Consider the following 18676-nt stretch of genomic DNA (forward strand, 5'->3'; position numbering starts at 1 on the left):
GCTCCCTCCTCGGTGCCCTGGGGCTGGGGGGGAGGCGGCTGGGGGGGGGACTGGGCGGGGCGGCCCAGGACGCCTGGGTCTCTGCCCCTCCCATTTGCTAGGCTTCCGTGGCTCCATCCCCGGGAGGCCGGGCAGAGCTGGCAGAGGTCAGTGTCCTGGGCTCCATGATGCCAACCCTTTCTCTCTGGTGCTATCCCCTTTCCAGCCATTTGGGGAGACTGAGTTGTCTTTGGCCACGCTGTATTCTGCCAGGCCGGTCTCTGGTACCTCCCAGGGTAGGCAGTGAGGGAGGTGGACACTCCCAGGACGTGGAGTGATGGGGCAAGAGTATACCAGAGGAGAAGGCACTGTCCCCTTTTCTTAGTTAACCTCCACCTGCAGGTCAACTCTGGCTTTCTCTGTCCTGTGGCCTAGGAGCAAACTGGTTTAACTAGTGGGGGGTTATGAGGGTGCTGCGAATTGGGTTCACAGACCTCCTCCCTCTCACTCTGCCTGCACTCAGTTCCAGGAGTTAAGACGCGTGGGTCTCTCGCTGCCAATATCGTCCCCACCTTTAGGCTTGGATTTAGAGGGGGAGAGGCTGGCTGGGAGGAGGGCTGAAAGAACTTTAGGGAGGAGGGGGGATGGGAGGAGCCTTGAGCTGGGTGTGAGGGAAAAAGCCCAGGCGAGGGTGTGTGTCTGGCTCAGCCAGCAAGGCCTGCCTGGCTGCCTGGTAGATGCGCCACGAATGTTGTTGACGCTGGGTCTCCAAAAGCCCAAAACCTGTGTCTAATAGGGTCGTTCTCTGACTCCAAACAAACCGAGGCCGAAAGGCTCTCAAACCTAGAGAGGGAAACCAATAGTTTGGTTTTATACTACAAAGCACAGAGCTAGAGAAAAGTGAAGTCCTATGCACAGAGCAGAAGCACTCCCACAGGGATGGTCACGACTCCAGAAGAGGAGAAAGATCATTGGGCCAGGCACTGGCCCAAAGCACCATCCCCAGCAACGCTCCCAGAGTGGCCAGCACCTGGGGAATGGACCCCTGAATCACATCACATTTTCCACCCTGGAATTTACTCAGCTCTGGTCTTGCTGTCACCCTAGGGGCCAGGTATCACCCTCCTGGGAAAGACCTTTTTTGGGTAGCCATTATCAGCTGAAGGAGAAGGGAGAAGAAGAGGCATGCTGTGGCAATCGCAGGAGACAGAGACGTCATGGGGGAGGAGGGGGCGCAGACAAACTGCCTTTCACTCCAGGGCTGGGAATAGGTACTCCAGGGTCCCGTCCCCAGGTGGCCTGACTGCTGTTGACTTTGCCGGTTACCCTGGGAGCAGCTAGCTCTTAGCAGTGTGGGAGGGGTGTGTGTTAGGGAGTTGGACCCTGGCATTCAGGCTGGGGTGGGATAGTGAGCTGCCTGTGTGGCAGGGATCCTGCCAGGAGGCTGCAAAGTTAACCCCTCCTGCCCTGCCCTGGTGGCGGCTGGCGGAAGGAGGGGCGGGCCCAGTTGCGGTTTGGGAATGTGGCCCTAATCCCCCTCCCCACCCCACCCCAGCACATCTGTAGTTGGTTTACAGTGAATGAGTCTCCTGTCCTCATGAACCCGGCCTGGGCACCATTCCCTTCCTGCCCAGGCACTGGGACACAGACCCAGGCACCACCCTGCTCAGCTCTCTCCACTGGCTTTTCCTTTCACCTTCCTTACAGGACCTCAGGATCTCAGGGACTTGAACCAGAGACCAAGCATTGGAACTCTGAGACTTCAGCTTGGAGTAGTAGATGGGGATGGAGCAGTTAATAGGATTGGGGGGGGGGGGCAAATATGGGAGCACACCCAAGAGGACAGTAAGTCTTAAATTCCATTGTTTTCCTGTCCCCTTTTGTCTTCATCTGTCCATATGTCTCTGTCTTTGTCTGTGGTGGGTGGTTTGTTCACTTAATCCATCCTGGTTAGTATAACTATTTCCTTGAGACTTCCTCGTTCCAGCCTATGACTGGGGTGGGAAGTGGGGGCGAGACACTGTCCAAGAATACTTGCCCTGTACCAACCTCTCTCATCAATAATTGTCTCTGCCCCTCACCAAACTCAACCACTGGAATTATATTCAGAAGCAGTTAGCCACAACAGGCAAGGCCTGGTGACAGAGGCCTTAATCCCAGCTACTTGAGAGGCTGTAGCATAAGGGATCTCATGAAAGTGGAGAGCTTGTGTACAGCAAAGGAGACCAGTAATCAACCAAGTGGAGAGACAGCCACAGATCAGCAGGAAAGTCTTGGCCAGCCGTACGTCTAGCAAGAGTAATAGCTAGAGAAAGAACTCAGCAGTGAACGGGCTGATGAAATGAACAGACTGGTCTCGAAAGACAAATACGAATGGCCAAGAAACACTGGAAAATATGTTCAAACTCACCAGCAATCAAAGAAACGCAAATCCAGTGTGCATTGAAATCCCTTCCCACCCCCATCTCCTTGGGGCAGGAGGGAGGGCTCAGCCGTTAAGATCACTTGTTGCTCTTGCAGAGGACCTGGGTTCAGTTTCCAGCACCTCTGCCCTCTTAGGATCTCCTTGTGGACCAGGATTTGGGTGCACATACATACATGCAGGCAAGACATTCGTGTACATAAAATTAAGGAAAAAGATGGCTGGCTAGGTCAGGTCTTTGGTACAGCTCTTGGCTAGCAATATAAAGTCCTAGGCTCAGGTCCCAGTAGTGTAAAAAATTAGTAGTGTAATAAAACAGTAGATAGGGAGAGAAACCAAAGAGTTTAAATGTTCCCCTCCCACCACTCCCCAACTTGCAACTGAGTCACATTCTGTTTCTCTCCATCCCAGCGGAGGGGGCTCTGCTCCCTATTCCTTCCCCAGGGTTACGTCTGCTTCTAGGCTTGGCTTTGCTTATGGGTGGTTTGCTTGCTCACTGTGACAGCTCAGAGAAGTGATATCCTGGGGGTCCCAGGATCATGCTTCCTCCTTTGCTGCTCTTGCTTTTTAATACTTATTTTATGAGTGTGTGTGTGTGTGTGTGTGTGTGTGTGCGTGCGCGCGTGCGCGCGTGCGCGCATGTATGTACGATGTGTATCCAGTGACAGTGAAGGTCAGAAAAAGGTATTGGGCAGCCAGGCAGTGGTGGCTAACCTGGTCTACAGAGCGAGTTCCAGGACAGCCAAGAAGGCAACACAGAGAAGCCCAGTCTTAGTTAAAAAAAGAAAGAAGAATGAGGAGGAGGAGGAGGAAGAGGAGGAAGAGGAGGAAGAGGAGGAAGAGGAGGAAAAGAAGGCAGTGGCATTTAATCCCCTAGAACTAGGGTTACAGAGAGTTGTACGGGTGCTGGGAGCCAAACCCTGGTCCTCTGGAAGAGCCACAAGTATGACCAACTGCTGAGCCACCCCTCCAGACCCCTTTACTCCTTGCATAACAGAGCAAAGACCAAGAAGAACTGCAGGGAGAAGAGGACTCAGAAACCCCACTAGCTTCAAGACATTGCCTAGGTCATTTCCTCGGTCTGGGCCTGCAGGATTGCCCCATGCCACACTCAAAGGTTGCTGGCAGATGTCGGTGGGGGCTGGGGGAAGCCGGATTACAGTCCCTGAGGATATCATTAATGTGCAGGAGTACTGTAGGGGCTTGGAGACCGGGGCACCCGGGGAGACCATGATGAAAACATGTTTTGTACTACACGTGTGCTTTCCTCGTCCTTCCTTACCTCCTTCGCCACCTCCTCCCTCCAGGTGTGCCCTGCGCCAAGGCTGGTGCTGGCTTTGCGCTTGGTGCTTATTTGATTTTACCCTTGCACCAGGTCTGTCTGTGCTTGCCAGCTCCTTGGCTCTGCTGATGTGTAAGTTTGTATGTAGAAGGTCTTAGCTAGCTCCAGGGCAGCCCATGTAGAATAGTGCCTTGGTTTTCGAACGAAACACTTTATGTGTTCTGAGGAGCTCTTTCCCGACCCGAGCCAAGCCGTTTGTTAATTTGGCAAATTTGGATTGAACAGACTGCGCACTAACCAGTATGCTAAGCCCTGGGAATAGTATACACGGTCCCTGCCCTTGTTGGCTGAAGTCTGATGGAGGTGTCAGGTGTTAACTAACCAGGCAATCAGGATGGAGAGGCGATGCAGAAGGATGTGTTTATTTATACCCAGCCAAGGGCATCAGAAGAGCTTTCCGGGAAGAAGGGAAAGAGGAGGATAATGAAAGAAAATGTTCAAAGGCCCCGGGGTTGAGGTCCTAGCTCTCACCCATATAACTCTGGAAAAAAAGAGGGGTTCCCTATTCCTGTGCCCTTCCTGTGTCCAGTATGCCCTAGGGAAAGAATAGTAAGACCTTCCTCCTCAAGGTCAGAGCTAGCTCTAGGATCCAGGCTGATGCTGTGCCTGAATGGATCCATTTACTCCTTCTCCTGTTCCAAACAGCAAAACTGAGACACAGAAAAGGGAAACATTACAGGCTCGGGCTTGAGATTACCATGTTAAAGTCAAGGCTCCAAACTGGCAAATTCTCCAGCATGAAGAATCTTGCATTGCCTGGCTGGAGCCTCTTGGGGAGAAAGCTTTCTCCACCCTGTATACTCCGCCCTCCTGCAGATCCAGCCCTGACCTGCCCCACTCCCTGGAGCTAGCATGTCTGCCTCCACAGTTGCTACAGTGTGTACGAGGTGAGCGCTCCAGGTGTCTGCCAGCAGCATGTAGGCGGGGGCAGCTGTCTGTTTTGTACAGAACCTGCTTAGGGAGGGAGGATCTTCCTTCTCCTCCATCCATTGCCCAGGTACCAAAGTTCTAAGGATCGTCCTTCAAATGTTGCTTTTTAAATCAGTGCTTGAGATGGGACCCAGGGCCTTGGATGTGTTTAGCAAGTTTTTTTTTTTTTTTTTTTTTTTTTTTAACAGAGCTATACCCCAGTTGCACAGATTTTCCTTTCTGAAGAAAAGAATGGAAGGCCGGCCCTTTGAAAGAGGGAAGCCATGCTACCTCTGGAGGTGGCATAGGTCATAGGACCAATGGGGTTAAGCACCATCCCTGATCTGACCTACTTTTCTACCTGTGCCCACATCCCCTGAGGCCAGCGTGTTGGGTGGAGCCAGCCTGGCACCCCTGTACCCACACCTGGGACTTCCCCTGATTGGAAAGCCCCAGGACCCAGGCCTCCTCCCTGCTCTGCCAACTCTCACCAACTGCCTGGGTTCTGCTCGCCTCCTGTCAGATCTCCATTACTACATGTCAAACTACATCTTGATACCCAGACCAAGGGACCTCAACCCCATGGATCCACCCTTTAGGGCCTTCTTTGATGCCTGGCTGCTCCCTATCTGAAGATTCTTGTGTGTAGAGGGGTAGGGTTCGAGACAGGATTTCTCTGTGTAGCCCTGGCTGTCCTAGAGCTCATGTAGACCAGGCTGGCTTTGAACTCACAGAGATCCTTTTGCTTCTGCCTCCTGAGTGCCGGAGAAAGCCTGACTGAAGAATTTTTTTTTTTGGAGATGTGGGGCAAGGAAGATAGGGCTTGCAGGAAGCTATCCCTTGTTGATCATTTGCTCCGTGCCAGGCATTGTGTAGGCATGCATGGTGTCTCATGTAATGCACACCAGTGTGATCCAGAGAGTTTATAGTTTATCGTTCTCATGTTATAGATGAGGGAGCTGAGAAGCAAAAGGGGCTGAATGACTTGCCCAATGTCACATAGCTAGGACGTTGCTGAGGTGCAGTGACCAGATATTGGTAGTTCTGAGCTCTCTTGACCATACCAGACTTTCTACGCCTCTTCTTTAGCTTCCCACTCCTCTCCATGGGAGAAGACACATTTACTGAGCATCTTATATACATACCCCAGGCACTTTGCCAAAAATAAAGGGGTCACTATCCTCAAGATCTACGGGAGAGGAGTGTATAAGGACCAGCAAATGTCTAACCTCAGTAACCCAAGCTAGCCTTGAACTCGCTGTGTAGCTCAGATGAGCTTGAATTTCTGATCCTGAATGCAGAATCGCAGACACACGGCACCTGTTTATGTGCAGCTGGAGACCAGAAGGGATCCAGGGCTTTAAAGATGCCCACTGAGGAGCCTCCAACCCAGGAGAGTCATTTTCTTTTTGTCTTGTGTGTGTGCCAGGTTGGGTGTGAACATGTTGAGGGCAAGCTGGGCAAGGTGGTACATAGTTGCCTGTGAGTTCAGTACTCGGGAGACAGAAGAGGAGGAGCAGGAAATGAAGGTCATGCTTGGCTGTGAGGTGAGTTTGAGGCTGGCCCGGAATTCCTGAGACCAGGTCTCCAAAAGGGAAAAGAAAAGAAATCTAGCAAAGGATACAGGAGAGATAGCTCAGTGGTCAAGAGCACAAACTGCTCTACCACAGGACCCAACACTGAGGTTAGGTGGCTCACATTCGCCTGTAACCCCAGCTCGAGAGGATCAGACGCCCTTTTCTGACTTATCTGAGCAGCCACAGACATGTCTGAGACATTTACACACACACACACACACACACACACACACATACAGTGTTTAAAATGTCAGTGAAAAATAAAACGGGGCTGAAGAGATGGCTCAGCAGTTAAGAGCACTGACTGCCCTTCCAGAGGTCCTGAGTTCAATTCCCATCAACCACATGGTGGCTCACAACCATCTGTAATGGGATCCGATGCCCTCTTCTGGTGTGTCTGAAGACAGCTACAGTGACCTCAAATCTTAAAAAACAAACAAACAAGGCTGGTGAGATGACTCAGTAGGTGAAGGTGCTTCCTGCCAAGTTCAGAGCCTTAGTTCTATCCCTAGACCCACATTGTAGAAGGAGAGAACTAACCAGCTACCTGACATTTGTAATAATTATACACAAGGGCTTTCCTTTATTACTGTTTATTTTGGTGTACCATGGTTTGTTTACATGACTGTCTGCTTATGTGTGAAGTCTTGCATATGCACGTGTGTGTGCAAGTGTCTGTGTATGCATGTGTGTGTGCAAGTGTATACATGCATGTGTATATACAAGTGTTTATCTGTGCATGTGCGTGTGTGTGCACATGTGTGCAGGCGTGTAGGTGCATGTGCATGTGCATGTGTGTGCGCCTTGGGTGTCGTTCATCAGGAATCATCTGCTCCATTTTATTTGTTTGTTCCCTTTCTAAAGATTTCATTTGTTTTTGAGTTATGTCTGAGTGTTTTCCTGCTCTTACATAAGTATACTACATTCATGCATTGCCTTTAGTGGCCAGAAGGGGTAATCTGATCCCCTGGAACCAGAATTCAGCCGGTTGTCCTCTAACATGTGGGTATCAGGAACTGAACCCATGGCCTCTGCAAAGGGTGAGATGATTCTTAGTTTCCGAGCCATCTCTTCACCACCATTCTGTGCTGTTTTTATTTTGTTTTTTTCAAGACAGGGTTTCTCTGTGTCATTCTGCCTGTCCTGAACTCACTCTGTAGACCAGGCTGGCCATGAACTCAGAGATTTGCCTGCCTCTGCCTCCTAAGAGCTGGAATTAAAGGTGCGTACCACCACCCAGCTCCCAGTCTGTGTTTTTAAAACAGAGTCTCAGGCTGGAGAGATGGCTCTTCCAGAGGTCCTGAGTTCAATTCCCAGCAACCACATGGTGGCTCACAACCATCTGTAATGAGATCTGGTGCCCTCTTCTAACCCAAAGGCATTCATGCAGGCAGAACACTGTATACATAATAAATAAATAAATCTTTAAAAAAAATTTAAAAAAAAGTCTCTCAGTGGCCGAGAGCTTACCAAGTAGACCAAGTTGGCTGGCCAGTGCCTCCCCAGTATGGAGTCTTAAGCAAACACCACATCATGGGGATGGAGCCCAGGCCTTTATGCTCCCATGGCAAACCTTTGACTGAGTGAGCCAGCTCCTCAACCTTCCTTTTTCATTTGTTCTACTTTAGCACCCATATGTGATTCCCTAAAAAACTTGATTTTGTCTTTTTCCCCTACTGTGTGTGTGGTCCGGGCTAGCCTCAAACTCATACAATATCCAGAGTCAGTTTCTCAAAGGGAGGTGTCACATAGCATTACACTTGCAATCTTGGCCTGGCCTCCACTTCCCTCGATTTTAGGCTTTTATAATAGAATGATATTGCAACTATTTTCTGTTTTTCTGTGAGATGTGTCTGTACAGAATTGCCATTTTTGTTGCAAAGCCCTTCATTCCTACGTCGCAATGCACCCCTTCATCCTGGTGGTCATAGATCTGGAAGGTGATTCAGTTTAGACCATTGCAAACACCACATCTCTGCATAATCTTTTTCTCTCTTTTTATGCATATAAGGTGGTTTGTCTGCATGTATGGGCACCACATGTGTGCCTGGCATCCACAGAGGCCAGGAGAGGGTGTCAGAGCCCCCCTGGGATGGGAGTTACAGACAGTTGTGAGCCCCTCTTTGAGCGCAAGGAACTGAATCCAGGTCCTCTGGGAGAGCAGCCAGTGTCCTTAACCTCTAAGCTGTCTCTCCGGTCCAGCTTGAACATCACAGTTCCTCGAGAAAAATCAAACTATATATTCAATTTTCCTTTTCTGTTGGCGTTGGTTTTAGTTTAGTTTTGTTTGACACAGGGTCTTGGATATGTAGCCCAAACAGGCTTTGAACAGGGATTGTGTACCCCTGCCTCAGCTCCCTAGCACTGAGATTACAAGTTTGTGTCATCATATCCTTCAGTTTCAGTTGTAACTGACGATGTTGTTTACCAGACAGTTATACTAGGTCAAGTGTGTTAGCATTCTGTCTAAGCTCCACCCCCACAGTTACCTGGCAATAGCGGGGTATGCCTGACACTATAAAAGGGGCTGCTTGATCCCTCCTCACCTCACTCTCTTGCTTCTTGTTCTCTCTTGCTCTTGCCTACCCCCCTCCCCATTCCCTTCCCCCTCTCTCTCCTTGTGCTCATGACTGGCCTCTACTCCTCTATTTCTCTCTCTCACTCTCTCTCTCTCTCTCTCTCTCTCTCTCTCTCTCTCACACACACACACACACACACACACACACACACATGCGCACACTTTCTCTGTTCCTACTACCCTCTTAACTCCCCTCCCCATGTCCTGAAATACACTCAATTTATTCTGTACTATACCATCCTTTCATCCTGTGGCTGGTCCCTCAGAGAGAAGGGATGCCTCAGCATGCCCCACCTTCCCCCACACCTCCATAGAACATATTCTCACTTTCTTTATCTTTTTATAAATGCATCAAAGCTAGCACCTATAATCTCGGAACTGGGGAGGTCAAAACAGGGGGTTCAAAAGTTCAAGTTACTGGCTACATAATAAATTTGAAGCAGCCAGCTAAGCTACAGAAGACTCCCGAGCTCAAAAAACAAAAACAAGCTAAAAAACAAAAAAACAAAAAAACAAAAAAAAAAAACCCCAACAACAACATAGGTAACAATAAGTTCTGACAGGGTCAAGAATAGCAACAAGAAACCCCACAGGCTTTTGTTATCGCCAACCATCTGTGGTGATTCTTATTCTTGAATAAGATCCAAGTTCCCTGGGAGTTGGTGGTGCCCGCCTTCAATCCCAGCACCCGGGAGGCAGAGGCAGGTGGATCTCTGGATTCCAGGCTAGCGCCAGGGCTGTCACACAGAGAAACCCTGTCTTGAAAGACAAACATCCAGAGTTGGGGATTTAGCTCAGCGGTAGAGCGCTTGCCTAGCAAGCGCAAGGCCCTGGGTTCAGTCCCCAGCTCCGGAAAAAAAAAAAAAAAAAAAAGGAAAAAGAAAGACAAACATCCAAATCCCTAACTTGGCTCACAAGCCCTGCTCCGTAGAGCCTCTACCTTGATCTCTGACCTGTGTCGTAATGAGTCTTGTCTCCGCTCATGGCAGTCTGTGGAATGCTCTTGCACTAGAAATTTCCATGGCTTGTTCTCTCCGTTCAAGTCTTTCCCTGAAGCTGTCTTTCATTAACATCCTAGTCTTCAGTAGTCAGGGTTCTTCCCTGCCCTTCCGGGCTCCCTTCTCCTCTACTTGTCACTTTGTTTCACTTGTTGTTGGGAGGTCACCCCACCCACACCACAGCACACATGTGAAGTTGGCAGGAGTTGGTTCTCTCCTTCCACGGTGTGGGGCTTCGTGACCAGTGCCAGGTTACCCGGCTTGCAGACAAGAACGTTCCTGGATAGACCATCTCTCCAGCTTCTCTTCCTTTTATTTATGTTTAATCTGTAGACTTGTTTGTTTTTGTTTTATGCATAGGAGTGGTCTGCTTTCGTGTCTAAGTGTGCAGCACAGGCATATCTAGTACGCACGTGGGTCAGAAGAGGGCATCGGATCCCCTAGTCCTGGAGTTACAGATGCTCGTGAGCCTGTGGGTGCTGGGATCTGGACCCAGTCCCCTTAAAAGAGCAGCGAGTGCTTGTAATTGATAACCTGTGTCTTCTGCTTGCTCCCCTTTTTTAGTATGGTACTGTGTGGTTGCTGGGAATTGAACTCAGGACCTCTGGAAGAGCAGCCATTGCTCTTAACCTCTGAGCCTGAACCTCTCAGGCCCAGGTTCCCTTGTTGCTAACTTTGTTTTTTGTTTTTTTTTTTTTTCTTTTTTTCCTTAACTGGTTATTTGGGTTCATTCGGCCTCAGACAACTCCCCCTTTTCTGCCAGGGCTTGAAAATTTGCCCCGAATCCTTAAGGAGTATCCTAAGTACTGGGTGCTGCCCGGATTCCCCTCTTCAAACAGCCTTTTATCCGATGACCCTGTAATGATGAACACAGCCACTCAAGCTCTGAAATACTGACTTATCTACCCACTGGGTTTCTGTCCCCACCCTGCCCTACTCCTCACATTAAGGGCCCTTTTGAAGAGAGGAAAGCCGGCTGTCTAGCTCACTCCTGCAGCCAGCGCCTATGCATAATAAACCAGCAAATAATAGTTGTCCGGGCCAGCTGTTGGTTTCCCCGTAGACAGCCAGGCACCCCCATACCCACACTGGGACTCACTCTCTCAGAAACTCTCAGTACCCAGGGACCCCAAGACTCCTACCATCTCCCAGCAACATCCCAGACTCAGTGTCCTGGAGTGCTTCTATTGCTGCTGCCTCACCGAGCCCCTCTGGGAACTTTTGGAGAACCTTGAGGTCTTAGTTCTGGCCATCAGGCTTGGAGAGACTCAGGCAGGTATCAGGGCTTAGAATTGCTAGAAGTACCTTAGGATTGAATAGTGGGAGGTAAGACTTGAGAAAGGTAAGACCAGTCTAAGACAGGAAAGGTATTCCAGGCAGAAGGATTAGTGTGAGTGACTGCAGACCACCGGAAGGGCAGTGCGGGTCCTGATCTGGCCCAGGTAAAGGAAAGAAGGGAGGGTCGATGAACGTATTGTCAGGCACGTCTGGAAGAGAATGGCCAGGTGGGGAGGTCTGAGCTCCCTGCAGGATCAGCGAGGCTCAGAGTGTCTTAGGCTTAATCCTTCCCCCGCCCCCCAGCCCCGCCCTCCCCCCAACTCACACATTGCACCCTCAGGTTTCACCCAGCCCTCCCTTCCACCCAGCCCCCAAAGCAGCCTCCTGCAGCCAAATGGACTTCTCTCTGGGCCTTCGATTGGGGCCTCAGAATAAGAAGGCTATTTACCAGGAGCCGCCTCCATCCTCTGTGCGTGGACCCCCAACTACCTCTCCCTGCTTGTCCTGTCCCCCTTCCGCTTGTGCCTGCCCCTGTCCCAGCTGCCCCCCTCCCCCATGCTCCTGCACTGCTTGTCCCTCAGACGCTGCTGCTACCTGCCCTTCCTGTCCAGGCCTCCCTGGCCCACCCTGCACGTGTTCCTGCCCTCCTTGCCCTGCCTGTCCTCCTTCAACGTGTCCGCATACCTACTGCGTCCTCTGCTCCAGCCCATCTACGACCTGCTGCCGCCCTTCGCCTTGCCCTACTTACTCTTGTTCCGGGGGCCACTGCCTGTCGACCACTGCCTGTCGGAGCTCCCGCTTGGGCTGCAGTAGCAGCTGCAGCTGTGGCCGTGGTGTTGCATGGGGGCCTCGGGGCTCCACGGGCTGCTGTAGTGTCTGCTTCAGGAGACAGAGGGCTGCTTCTCGAGGGCTCTGTCAGATAATCTAGGCTGAGAGGTTGTGTCCTGCGAAAGGTGGTTCAGCTGGCCCTGGGGCTAGAGCCTGGATGTAATCAGGCGGGCCCTTAACTTAAGGGGGTCAGGGGACCACTCCGTGGACATTTATTTGCTTCTGGATGTTTGATTCTGCTGGTTCCAAAACCTGCTCCTCCTGGAAAGCATCCTCAGAACCTTCCTTGCAGCTCTTTAAAGGTAAGCATGTCTATGTTCCTCTCCACTCAGACTCCAGTGGAGACCTTGTGCGGTCCACAAGGGAACACGGGGTGGGGAAGCTCTTGGTTCAGAAGTCACTTCTGACTCTAGAATCCATCCCCACTCCTGATGGTCTCTGGCCTCCTAACCTCTAAATCGTAAGCCAGACAAAGCAGCCCCTCAGACTAGAAGAGATGATTGAGCCAAGGGCTCTTGGTTTCTCCGTCCCCTGGGATAGCTTGACATCCTTTCTGGTCTTTTGTGTCCATCCAGGAACCTTCTGCCCACCCGGATGTGGATGTTTTGTGTTGGAAATTTCTAAGCATTCACTTAGCCTCATGACCTCAATCTGACAGCACTAATGCTGTCTGTCCCTGTCTGATCATCTGTCTTGGGGAAGAGGGGAACTGGTGACCCTCCCCTCAGGCTCTCAGGGGTCCTACCCACACATCACACACCAGTGGTTGTAAGTTCCCTGTCGGGGTGGAGGTGAAAGATTCAAAAGCCACCAAGAGAGGTGGCTTCGTTAATTTTTTTTGTTTGTTTGTTTTTGTTTTCTTCTGGAGCTGAGGACAGAGCCAGGACAGAACCTCATGCTTGTTAGGCAAGAATTCTACCACTGAGAGATGGCTTAGTGGTTAAGAGCATGGACTGCTCTCCCAGAGGTCCTGAGTTCAATTCCCAGCACCCACCTAGCAGTTCACAACTCTCTCTAATGGGATCTGAGGATTTCTGGTGTATCTACAGTGTACTCATATACATTAAATAAGTCTTTAAACCTCTACCACTGAGCTAAACCTCAACCCTGAGACAGAGTTTCATATAGCCTTATAAATTTACAATATAGACAAGTTTGGCCTTAAATTCCTATTCTTCCTGCTTCTACTTCTCAAGGGTTGGGATCACAAGTATGTACCACCACACCTAACTCTCTCTCCCCTTGGTCTTTTAATTTACTACATTCCTCAGTTCCTCCCCCTTCTCCTCTTGGTTACATTTTATTTACTTTGTGTGTATGTGTGTGGGCACTGGCCCGCCACAGTGGAAGACGGATGACAACTTCCCGGAGTCAGGTCTCTCCTTCCACCGCATAGGAATTAAATGAACGTTCAGCAGCAGGTGTTGTGCCAACTTGCCAGGCCCAGTCTCTGTTTTTCCTCCTTCTGAGTTTCTTTTTCTCTTTTTCACTTCTTCTTCTTCTCCTTCTTCTTCTTCTTCTTCTTCTTCTTCTTCTTCTTCTTCTTCTTCTTCTTCTTCTTCTTCTTCTTCTTCTTCTTCTTCTTCTTCTTCTTCCTCTTCTTCTTCTTTTTGCTTTTTGACAGACTCTTACTCCGTGCTGGCCTCAAACTCTTATTCCGCCACAGCCTGGGGTGTTAGATGCGTACCACAGTGCCTAGCTGATTCACGGAGAACTTTACAGTGGAAGAAGCATGATGTCCGCTAACGAAGCTTAGCATCACTAAATGTGACAGAGCCAGGCACGGACACCGTTTGCCTGCGGTCATGATGGATGCAGTCTGAGGCCTGTAGCACTGCCTAGGAAAGATGCTGGCTGAAGAAGCAAACAATCCTCTCAACGTGAATTAGATCAAACCCTCAACGCTGTCTCGTGTGTGTGTGTGTGTGTGTGTGTACACATGCAGGAGTGTTCATGAGTGTTCATGAGTGTGGCGCGTGTATATCCTGTGCATATGCAGGACTTCATGGAGATCAACCCTGGTTTTGTTCCTCAGAGCATGGTCCACCTTATTTTTATTTTTATTTTTCAACATAGGCTCTCAGTAGATCCTGTCTTTTCATCCTCGGCTCTGAAATTACACTCTTGTCCTCATCACCATGCCCACAGTTTTTATGAGGATTAAGCTCATATCAAGTTTGTATGTCACGCAAGTGCTTTACTACCTGAACTGACTCCTCAGCCCCCCCCTTTTAAAGATTTATTTATGAGTACACTGTCACTTTCTTCAGACACACCAGAAGAGGGCATCGGATCCTGCTACAGATGGTTGTGAGCCACCATGTGGTTGCTGGGAATTGAACTGGGAACCTCCGGAAGAGCGGTCAGTGCTCTTAACCACTGAGCCATCTCACCAGCCTCCCTCAGCCCCTTTTATTTAATGAGAAATGCAGGAGATAGAGAAACATAAATGACACAAGGAAGTAGGTAGACTCCTCCGGTAAAATGTGGGCGACGTTGAAGAGAATCTGACCCAGTTACCTAAATAAGTCATCGGCTGTGGGGGAAAGGAGAAGGAGCTTAAAACACAGATACAGAGCTGAGAATATACCTCAGTAACAGAGCCCATATGCAGGCTGCACAAAGCCTGAGGGTGTGAGGATGTGGTCGACAACACGGAACATAGGGATCTCTTTTCCTTCAAGACTAGGGGATGCCAACTATAAAGATATTTAGAAGCTGAGGGCTGGAGAGATGGCTCAGCAGTTAAGAGCACTGACTGCTCTTCCAGAGGTCCTGAGTTCAATTCTTAGCCACCACATGGTGGCTCATGATCACCTGTAATGGGCATCTGATGCCCTCTTCTGGTGTGTCTGAAGACAGCGGTGACAGTGTATCCACATACATGAAAGAAAGAAATCTTTAAGGAAAAAAAAAAGAGGTTGAGAACATTTAACTGTAGACTAGGTTTTAGTTTTTGGTTATATAGCCCTGGATGGTCTGGAACTTGCTACATAGAGCTAGCTGGTCTTGAACTCACAGTGACCCATCTGCCTCTGCCTTTCCAGTGCTAAGGGTAAATGTGTGTGTCATCATTACCAGCTTGGGTGCTATAGCTTTAAATTTTACTTAACATTTCCCTATGTAGTGTATGTGCTCCTGTGTGCGTGTGCGTGTGTGTGTGTGTGTGCATGTATGTGGACTCCTGAATATGCACATGCACACACCATGCATGTCGAGGTCAAAGGATACTTTTCAAGTCTGTTCTTTACCTCCCCAAAGTGGGTCTCAGGGAATTAAACTGGTGGTGAGCAGTCAGCTCTCTGGGCCATCCTCCTGGCCCTGGACTGAGTTTTTGCGATCCAGGGAGCCAGTGCTAATTTTGTTAGATGTAAATGTGGCTTTGGGGTTGTTAGTGAAACAGCCTACTTGGTTTGAATGTCTGAATGGGGAGGGCAGAAGTGAGAGCCACAGACTGTATCATTGTTGGATTAAATGCGAATGGAGTTGTAAACATTTTAATAATAAAATACTAAACAAACTCCTCTGGTAACTTTGGCTTCAGCAACACTCCAAGCACTTCTTCCCTGAAAGCTAGGACTTCCTCGTGGCTTCTTGCACACAGATCCCAGCTACTGGAGATAAACTGAATGGACAGAGCCCTCTAGTCACTTGCTGGCAAGCTTTCATACAAGATCTTTCCCAGTTGTACCTCAGAGTCCAAGGGGTCATAGCAGCCTTAAGAGTATACGTATTCTGAATGGATCCTACAATAATACAAAACAGCACAGGGTCTAGAGGGATTGCACATGGGTAAGAGTGGACACTGCTCTCACAGAGAGCCCATATTGGGTCATCTGCATCCACAGGGCAGTTCACAACCTCCTGAAACCCGTATTCTACATGTTTCAACGCCCTCTTCTGGTCTCTGAGGGAACCATGATCACATAGTGAGTCTATAAACATGTCAGAAGGCAAACACTCAGACAGGTAAAATCAGAATAAAGAAATCTTTGGAGTTCTGCTGTTGCTTTGGTTTTTTTTTTGTTGTTTGAGACAGGGTTTCTCTGTGTGGCCCTGTCTGTCCTGAAACTCACTCTGCAGACCAGGCTGACCTCAAACTCACAGAGATCGGCCTGCCTCTGTCTCCTGAGTGCTGGCATTAAAGGCATGTGCCACCATTGCTGAGCTTCTCCAAGGTTTTAAATAGACAAAAGTCAACATTTACACATAGTTTATACAGCTACTGTACCCATTCCATTTCCCTGGGAACTGTGGGAGGACAGGATTGTAGTCTTAATTCCTGTTTTACCTCTTACCATGGAATGCTGGATAAACTTCTTCAACCCTGTGAGCTAATAGCACCTACCTTATGAATTATTTTAACAGTTAAATGCCATCCATTGTAGTTGGCCAAAAAAATTTTTTTTAAAGTGAGGGATCAAAGGCTCTCATTCATGGTAGGCAAATGTTCTATTGATGATCTACAGAATCCATGGGTGAGATTATAAAAGGCATGTGGCTCCGGTGGGTGTGAAGTATGTCTGGGCTTCCAACAACTGTAGCTGTTGTGTTTGACGTGGGGACATCTCCACAACCGAGTAAAAGGTAAATGGAATGATATTCGTAAACCTGCATTTGTTTTCTTTCTTTTTAACAACCCTGACCCATTTGTCATACCTCCTTTTATAGAACATGTAACATGAAATTGTGGATTTGATTTTAAGAAAGATAGAAAAAGCTGGGCAGTGTGGGCACACGGCTTTGATCTCAACACCCGGGAGGCAGAGAGGCAGGTGGATCTCTAGGAATTCAAGAACAGCCTGGTCTACCTTGTGAGTTCCAGGACAGCCAGAGCTACACAGTAAAACCCCTGAATAGATGGCTCAGTGGTTAAGAGCAATGACTGCTCTTCCAGAGGTCCTGAGTTCAACTCCCAGCAACCACATGATGGCTCACAATCACCTGTTATGGGATCTGATGCCCCCTTCTGGTGTGTCTAAAGACAGCTATAGTGTACTTATATATAATAAATAAATCTTTAAAAAGAAATCCAGACCAGCAGATGGTGTTAAGTGCTATGGAGAAAACATAGCACATAGAAAAAGACAGAGAAGGAAAGAGAGCAGGACACTAAGCCTGGTGGTGCATCTAGGAAAGCCAAGCACTTGGGAAGTAGAGGCATGAAGGTCAGGAGTTCAAGGTTACTTTTGGCTACATACTGGGTTGAAGACCAGACTGGGCAACCCAAGACCTAGTCTATAAAAAATAAATAACCCCCAAAAAGGGCCTAGGGATGTGGGCCAGTTGATAAAGTTCTTCTCTAGCAAGGCTCAGCACTCCGCCTCCTAAGACTCAAATCAGGCTACAAACACTAAGCCTGCAGATTCATGAGACCCCATGCCCCAGACAAAGGAGTACCAGGGTTTGGTTCTTTTTTTTTTTTGGTTCTTTTTTTCGGAGCTGGGGACCGAACCCAGGGCCTTGCGCTTCCTAGGTAAGCGCTCTACCACTGAGCTAAATCCCCAGCCCCCAGGGTTTGGTTCTTAGCACACACATGACTTTTCTTTTCACAATTGTCTGTAACTTTAGTGTCAGGTGATCTGACACTAGGCACTCACATGATACACAGACATATAGGAAGGCAAAACAGTTACATATGTAAAACAGATTTAAAATAAAATTGAGGGAATTCTTTCCCTCCCCACCTCTCCAAAAAATACTTTTTTTTTTTGTGAAAAAGAGAGTGTCTAAAAAATATTTCTTAGGATCTTTGTTTGCTTGTTTTTTTAAATTTTAATTTATAAATTTAAAGATTTATTTTATTTCAACACTTACTATTTTATGGGCACGGGTGTGTGCCTAAGTGACTATACTCACACCACTTTCACACAGGTGCTCTCAGAAGTCAGAAGAGGTCAGTCAGATTCCCTGGAGGAGCTGTGGTTACAAACAATTGTGAAAACTACTCTGCATATTACTCTGCACAAGCAGCATCAAGTGCTCTTAACCGCTGAGCCATCTCTCCAGTTGGAAGTCCTCTCTAATAACATGATGTCTGGACAGAAAATTGGAGGAGTAAAGAAGGTAACTATCTTGTGGAAGGAACTTGCAGGAAGCAGTGTGCAAAGGCCCAGGTGGGAGCCAGTGTAGACAGAGGAGACCTCGTGGTAAAAGATGAAGTCATGGACGTAGCAAAAAGCCTCCGGACAGATGCATTTGTACACAGATTTTGGCTTCTATCCTTAGTGAAAAGGGAAGCCATTGCAGGGTTTCCAAGACATAATATTGGATATTGAAACTTAACATTCCAAGATAAAGCAGATCCTAGGTAGCAGGAGGTGGGAGTCGAACTCCAGGGCTGAAGTTTTGAACTCTAAAGCTGCCATTGATCCTTAAGCTTTCTTCATTTGGGCACTGCTCCCCTGATTTCACACAGAGAAAGTGGTCAGGTAAGATTGCTACCTCAATCTATGTGCAGCAGGACTCCGGCTTTACACCACATCGCCTCCCTCAGGTGTCTGGACAATACTGACTGCTGGTCCGGAGGTCAGGGGAGCCTCGATTTAGGACAGTGGAGTTCATTAGCAAACGGTACCCGCTGGCTCGGAGGGACTGCTGGCACCTTTCCGAGGTACTGCGTGGAGGAAAACAGAAAATATGCTTTTACTCCCGACGACCCCGAGGGTACAGGTCCGCTGGAGGACCTGATGCCACTGACAGAGCTGCCCGCCGCTCCAGCATCCCCAGCCCCACCGGCTCTTCCGCCCCAGGGCGGGGCGCCGC

At 48.9% G+C, this 18676-nt stretch overlaps 1 protein-coding gene across 1 annotated transcript; it reads left to right on the top strand.

The window, feature by feature from the left end:
- Positions 1-13: 13 nt before the first annotated feature.
- On the top strand, positions 14-18671 carry LOC134479581 (uncharacterized). Its single transcript, XM_063264370.1, has one exon. It carries the CDS (start codon positions 11478-11480, stop codon positions 12009-12011), a length of 534 nt encoding a protein of 177 aa, XP_063120440.1. The 5' UTR covers positions 14-11477; the 3' UTR covers positions 12012-18671.
- The last annotated feature ends 5 nt before the right edge of the window (positions 18672-18676 follow it).

Source organism: Rattus norvegicus, chromosome 7 (genome assembly GCF_036323735.1).
Source record: "Rattus norvegicus strain BN/NHsdMcwi chromosome 7, GRCr8, whole genome shotgun sequence".
In the NCBI taxonomy this organism is placed as follows: Eukaryota; Metazoa; Chordata; class Mammalia; order Rodentia; family Muridae; genus Rattus; species Rattus norvegicus.

What these genes read in the sequence shown, in the direction of transcription:
- LOC134479581 (XM_063264370.1), top strand. Translation starts at nt 11,478, where the DNA reads ATGGACTTCTCTCTGGGCCTTCGATTGGGGCCTCAGAATAAGAAGGCT.